General features: G+C 37.1%; 1 protein-coding gene across 2 annotated transcripts in view; it reads left to right on the forward strand.

Annotated features, from left to right (window-relative positions):
- LARP1B (La ribonucleoprotein domain family member 1B) overlaps window positions 1-7,365 on the forward strand; it is a 138,968-nt gene that overhangs the window by 3,408 nt on the left and 128,195 nt on the right. For both annotated transcript variants that reach the window (XM_023516569.1, XM_012808737.2), the window contains exons 2-3: window positions 4,949-5,007; window positions 5,443-5,502. In XM_023516569.1, the coding sequence (XP_023372337.1) occupies window positions 4,949-5,007; window positions 5,443-5,502 (119 nt within the window). The remainder of the gene's footprint in view (window positions 1-4,948; window positions 5,008-5,442; window positions 5,503-7,365) is intronic.

The raw sequence follows: 7,365 nt of genomic DNA on the forward strand, positions 1-7,365 counted from the left end.
AAAAAAAAAACACCTGATGCTAAAAAGAAAAAATAAAAATAAAACTCTGGATATAAGACTTGGGAATTTCAATTGCTAATAACTTGTGAAGAATATTTAACAGTTTAAACTACTAGTGCCTTTATTCTTCAGTCTTCACTGGAGATTAACAATAAGGTGATGCTAGATGTATGGTGTGGTTTCATTTTTCATAGGGGAGTTTCAATTTTACTAATATTTCTTGCTAGGGAACTCTTTCTGTCTTTGGAATCAGGTCTGTACCCACAGGAATACCAATCTCTTCACACCTGGAGTAGCCTGGTAACCATAGTCTCTTTCCAGAATGATCAGTGTTTTCCTAAAACGTCTGTTTGCAGTTGAATAACTTCAGTAACTCAGATAAAGAGATTATGGTGCAGAAGTGAACTGTTTTGAGAACTCGAGCTCAAATTCTAGAGCAGTTATTACTAACTAGGTTGACGTCTGCAAGATTTGTGGGCCTTGCAAATAAATGAAGTAGATGGACTCACCTCTTCTAGTTCTTGATACCAGAGTGCTATTTTACATTCTGGGTGCCTCTCCTCTCTTGCTCTGACTAGAGTGCCATGACCTCAGCCTAGCTCACAGCAACCTAATGTTTCTGGGCCCAACTGATCCTGTCTCAGCCTCCCGAGAAGCTGGAACTTTAGGTGCCCACTATCATGTCTAGCTAATTTTTTCTATTTTCAGTAGAGACAAGGACTTGTTTTTGCTGGTCTCAAACTCCTTGAAACTCCTGAGCTTAATGCATCCTTCCGCCTCAGACTCCCAGAGTGCTGGAAATTAAAGGCATGAGCTGCTGCTCCAGGGTGTTGTGGTTTGTTTCAAGTATCCAAGCTCTTGAAAATGAGTTATCTTCCATATCTGTTTAGAATTATTTCCTGCCTTAGCCTCCCAAAGTGAGCTACTTTACAGAAGGCCACTACTCCTGGCCTTTCCTTATAGGTTCTCAGGGTTTGAGAATAACATTTTAAAAATACTGAAATATTGCTCAAAAAAGTGGTACTGGCATGTAGTGTTTTACCAGTGATGTTTGAAAAATGGAGCTGTATAGATCACATGCTTGTTCATGTTTGTTGATATATGTTTGGGCCATTAGTAGCTTAAGTTTCTTAAGTTTCATCTGTTTAAGTACTTTTTTTTTTTTTTTTTTTTGAGACAGAGTCTCAAGCTGTTGCCCTCGGTAGAGTTCCATGGTGTCACAGCTAACAGCAACCTCATACTCTTGGACTTAAGTGATTCTCTTGCCAGAGCCTCCCAAGTAACTGGGACTATATAGACACCTGCCACAAGGCCCAGCTATTTTATGGTTGTAGTTGTCATTGTTTGGCAGGCCCAGGCTGGATTTGAACCTGCCAGCTCTGGTGTACATGGCTGGCACCCTAGCTGCTTGAGCTATAGGCGCTGAGCCCATTAAGTACATATTTTTTAATTTGAAAAATTTTGAAATTTAGAAAGTTTTCTAGGCTGCCTTGCTTAGGTTTCCTCTAACAACATGCAGGGCAATTTCCTTTATTTTAGTTAAAACATGGAAAATAAAAAATTTCCTTTCTATAATCTGTATGTGCATAAAAAACTATAGTTAAAACCCAGTGGACTTATTTCCATGTCAGTACATATAGAGATTTATCTCGTTTCTTAAAGTTTTACTTATGTATGGCCATTGGAATTTCTTTTTTGAATAATCTATTCCTCTTACACTCAAATTTATTTAATTTTTTTTGAGACAGAGTCTTACTCAGTTGCCCTGGGGTTAAGTGCCCTGGCATCATAGTTCACAGCAACCACAAACTCTTGGGCTCAAGCAAGCCTCTTATCTCAGCCTCCTGAATAGCCGGGACTATAGGCACCCACCAAGATGCCTGGCTAGTTTTTCTGTGCTCAGGGTGGTCTTGAACTTCTGAGCTCAGGCAATCTATCTGTCTCAGATTCCCAGAGTGTTGGAATTACGGGTGTGAGCCACCATGCCCAGCCAGATTTATTTAGTTTTTTAAAGCTCCTTATCACCGTTTTAATGGAAAAAAACTGGGTTGGTGTAGTTTAAGCAGGCAGCACAAAGGAACTAGACAAATTTATCCATTTAGTTGGGATTGCACAACTGCAAGTCCCTCTTACCCCTGTAGAAAGTCTTACCCTGAGACATTGACAATATGAAGGAGCAAACCCGAATGCTTGCTTTTTGAGGATAGCTAACTCAGTGCAGCAGGAGAAAAGATGCTAGCTTTTCTAAACTCATTAATCAGAAAATGTAATCCCTTTCCATGGGAAAAATTGATAAAAGAGAATGGAAGTGTTCAGGGAAAATCTTTCTTCATGGAAAAATAAGTTAACTGTGAAGATTACTTGGTAACTAACATTCAGAAATACTTCATACTATATTTCTTATCCCAGAAGAATATCCAACTATATTAGTCAACATAGTTTATAAAATATTCTATGATGGTATTGATAAGACACACATAATCTTCCCAGTTAACAGTGTATGCACATAGTCCATTAATGTTGACAGTATAGATGCTCCAAAGTTAAAAGTAAACTTTTTCTCATTGTATCCCGTGGAAAGAAATTAAAAGTTGAAGATTAAAATTTAGACATGGCATTTAAAGAGTAGGTTTTGCCTGGGTTAGTTAAAGTTTTCTTAGTAGATGTAGAGCTGGGTGTTAGTGTGTCTTTTGGGGTGCTGGTTGGGTTAAATAAAGCAAGATGTGAAGATTAATTTTAATTAAAAATATTTAGACAGAAATTCAAAAATTTTTTAGTCTAAACGAATTGACTACATGTATCTTTTTATTTTTAATTTTCTGAAGAAATAAAGTTCAAGATTCTACTTCCCCAATTTTTTTATTACTTCTACTGAAAAGTTATTCTGAGTCTGCATATGGGATGCATTGATTTTTATATCTTAATTATTTTGAGACACAGCCTCAGTTGCCCTGGGGTTGAGTGCCCTGGCCTCATAGCTCACAGCATCCTCAGACACTTGGGCTCAAGCATTCCTCCTGTCTCAGCCTCTTGAGTAGCTGGGACCACAGGTGCCTGCCAGGATGTCTGGCTAGTTTCCTATTTTTTAGTAGAGACAGGGCTAATCTCAAACTCCTGAGTTTAGGTAATCTAATCCATCAGTCTCAGACTCTCAGAGTGCTAGGAGTAGGGGGGTGAGCTGTACCTCCAGTCACCGATTGATTTTTAACTCAATAAAAACATTTAAATTTCTGGCACAATTTACTTAATTGTGTCATTTAGGATTGAAGTTAAAAGTAGATTTTTATGTGGTCAGAGCTTTTTTATCTTTAGCTTTTGTCCTTGGTTTCATGATTGTAAATATCTAATTGAGTTGTAAAATAGATAAAACTTGCTTGAATAGCCTATCCCATTATATAAAATAGTTTGCACTATATATGACTATATTGTATGAAAACCACATGCACATATACACATAGGCATATGCGTACCAAAGGAGAGTAGCTGAGTGTGGCAGCTTGTGTCTGTAATCCCAGCCCCCTGGGCAACATAATGACATTCCATCTCTATGAAAAACATTTTAAAAAATTAGCTAAATTTGGTGGGGCCACACCAGCAGTCCTAGCTACTTGGGAGGATGATGAGGTGGGAGGAGCCCTTGAAATCAGAAGTTCAAGGTTACAGTGAGATGTGATTGAACTACTGTACTGCATTGTGGGTGACTGCATGACCCTGTCTTAAAAAAATAAAAAGAAGAATACAAGAAATACCATCTGTGTACTTACTATAGTGCTTTAAAGGTAGAATGTCATAGGATTCAAAATTCTCTGTATGCCCATTCCTGATCATATTTCATGCCCAATGCCTCTTTCTTTGATAAGTATGCTATTATCTTAGTTAAACCTGCTTCCGGATTTTAACTCCAAGATTGCTTTATTCTATAAATTGGTCATTGGTATGACTTACAGGATTCATTTTTGCTGAATTATTGTTATCTATGGATTCAAACCCCAAGTATATTTTACTTCTTAATATTTACTTTAGGTCATGTTTAGCTAGATGATTGTGCCATCTTGTCATCTTACTAATGATGAACCGAACTAAAGGCAGTTTAAAAATCTTCAATTGGAGGATAGTGTATTGGCTTATTGACAACAACTACATTCTTATTTAAGTTAAGGACAGGTGGTGCTACAATGATGGTACGAACTTTTGCAGCGACCAGTTCTATTTTTTATGGTTTGAATCTAGGTACAACATTTTAGGGTTGCCAAATCTTCTGTTTTCTTTTTTTTCTTTTGAGACAGAGTCTCACTATGCTGCCCTTGGTAGAGTGCAGCGCCATCACAGCTCACAGCAACCTCCAACTCTTGGGCTTAAGCAATTCTCTTTGCCTCAGTCTCCCGAGTAGCTGGGACTACAGGTGCCTGCTACAATGTCCAGCTATTTGGTTTTGGTTGCAGTTGTCATTGTTGTTTAACAGGCCTGGGCCGGGTGAACCCTCCAGCCTTGGTGTATGTAGCTAGCACTCTACTCACTGAACTACGGGCACCAAGCCTGCCAAATCTTTTTCTTAGGACAAATAGTTCGAAGTCTTCTGACCTATTTTCTGGTGACATATTAATTGTATAGAAAAATTTATCCCAGAGGAAAACTTTATCCCAGAGCTGCTGATTTTATTAAAGCATATTTCTGTTTTCTTATGTTATATCCTATTAGTGAGATGATTGATGAGTTAGCTCGGTGTAAGTAACTTCTTGATTTGCAGACTGAGGACTAAAAGACTTGATTTGAATTTATGCTGTTAAATGTGATTGATTTTTTTTTTTTTTTGGCTAGAGATTAGAATCTTAGAACTTTAGATGTTGAGAGCAGTCATTTTACTGACTTATTGCAATTGATACACTAGTTATTTTGTTAAACATATTGAATGAAGTAGTTGTAAAAACAATTCTTATATTTTCTTTAGAGCTCAGTTCCCCAAAAATCATAAAAGCAGGAAAACTCAAGACAAAGAAGTTCAACAAGGTATGTTTTTATAGGAAACAGTTCTTTTTTTTCCATTTTTTTTTTAACTTTTATTTGTAAGGAAATAGTTCTTAATTATGTTGATTTTGAAAATTGTTAGGAATTCTTCTTAGATTATTATAAATGTATTTTTTTCTGCTAATTGTATCATTGATGTTTAAGTTGATATTCTAAAAGAATTGTATCATTTATCCAAATCTTCATCTGCCTTTCTTACCACATGTGCCATTACATAGTTCTAGAAGTTAGATCGTAAGACCAAGCCATTCTTATTTCAAAGTGTTCTGCCTGGAGAAACTTTGGAATTAATTTAGCAGATGCCTTTGCATAACTGAATATGAGTATTTTTTTAAACTGTCATTTTTAGGAAATATTTTTTCTATTTAAAATTTTGAAAACTAACTTGCAGACATAACCTTATTTGTTACTTCTTAGGCTAGCGATTTCAGCGATATGGCGAATTGGCCAACACCGAGTGAATTAGTGAACACTGGAGTGAGTATTATTTTAAGGCTTTTTAAGAAAAATCCAGAAAATATTTTTATTTCAACTTGCAGAATCTTACCTAAAATGCAAAGAATTGTTGCCTTGGAGGATACTTTTAAAGCCTTGATTCATCAATAAGATTGCTTTTTTGCTAGTTTAATTTGTCATTCTTTCAAGTATTAGTAATGAACTTGATATCTTAAACTTTACCCATGGTAACATTATTTAACTTAATATGTGTACTATGTGTATTACAAATTATAATCAAAATTTTGCATTTTGGGCAGCGCCTGTGGCTCAGTGAGTAGGGCACTGGCCCCATATACAGGAGATGGTGGGTTCAAACCCAGCCCCAATGAAAAAAAAAAAATTTTTGCATTTTTATAAAATCATATACATTGATGAAGAGGTGCTGAAAACTTGGCAGCTACCTCTTTAAAAGTTTTGCCCAATTTTCAGATGCCTGATTTATTCATTACATTCCCCTCATAAGTGTACCTGGTAGTTATCATTCTATAATGGTTAAAATAAGGCATTTTTTTTCTTTTTTGAGAGACAAAGTCTTACTATCCCTTGGTAGAGTGCCATGGCGTCACAGCTTACAGCAACCTCCAACTCTTGGGCTTAAGCAGTTCTCTTGCCTCAGCCTCCCAAGTAGCTGGGACTACAGGCGCTGGCCACAATGCCTGGCTATTTTTTTGTTGTTGTTGCAGTTGTCATTATTGTTTACCTGGCCCAGGCTGGGTTCAAACTTGCCAGCCTCTGTGCATGTGGCCTATGCCAAGCCAGGAGATTAAATTTTAATATATAATTGAAGCCCATTTTGTGTCTCAAAATTTGAGCTGTATATATGCATATTTTCTTTGACTTACAGTCTTTTCAGTATATATTAAAGGGATAACTTACACATTTATGTATATATTGTATGAAGTGTGACAATTAAGTTTGTGAACTCGTCCTAGAAAAAGTGCTACATACCTCCATTAATGAATATCACTGCAGTTAACCTTCAAAGTATTTTCTTTGGGAAGCTGTGCACCAAATGCCAGAGTCTAGTACAGCCTTCAAAACAGTTTTGGAACTCTTTCTGGAATAACCTTCAGAGCTATCTTTGTATGGCACACAAAAACACACAAAAATAATAATGAGGCTCAGCACCTGTAGGACAGGTAGTTATGGTGCCAGCGATATAGACCAAGGCTGGCGGGTTTGAACCTGGCCTGGGCCAGCGAAACAATAATGACAGCTACAACAAAAAATAGCCGGACATTGTGGCAGGTGCCTGTAGTCCCAGCTACTTGGGAGGCTAAGGCAAGAGAATCACTTAAGCCCAAGAGTTTGAAGTTACTGTGAGATGTGAAGCCAGGGCACTCTACTGAGGGTGACATAGATTCTGTCTCAAAAAAAAGAATAATAATGAATGCCACTCAGCAAGACACTGCCACACATTGGCATGAACACAGCTAGGAGACAGTGATAGACCAAGGTTATGAAACCTTACTGAGTTGCTTGTACAGTGCTTCCAACCTAAGTGCACAGTGTCAAGTTTGCAAACTAATTGTCAAACCCCATTATGATGCCAGCTTATGGTCATTCCAGAAATGGAGTTCTAAAATTGCTTTGAAGGTGTTGGTGCATAGCTTCTCAATGGGAGTACTTCAAAAATGACTGTAGTGAGATAACTATAGTTACTCATAGTAGTGAGCTATGTAGCCTTTTTCTAGGACGAGTTCATGAACTTAATTGTCAGACTTTCATGTGCAGACAGATCAAGAAATTTGCAGTGAATGGATTTTTAATTCTAACTATGAAAGCAGATCAGAAAGATGGTTCTAAAATGTCGAGGTGCTTTTTTTTTTTTTTTTTTTGGTA

This window comes from Otolemur garnettii, unplaced genomic scaffold (assembly GCF_000181295.1).
Source record: "Otolemur garnettii isolate 467f Iridium unplaced genomic scaffold, OtoGar3 scaffold00093, whole genome shotgun sequence".
Taxonomy (NCBI): domain Eukaryota; kingdom Metazoa; phylum Chordata; class Mammalia; order Primates; family Galagidae; genus Otolemur; species Otolemur garnettii.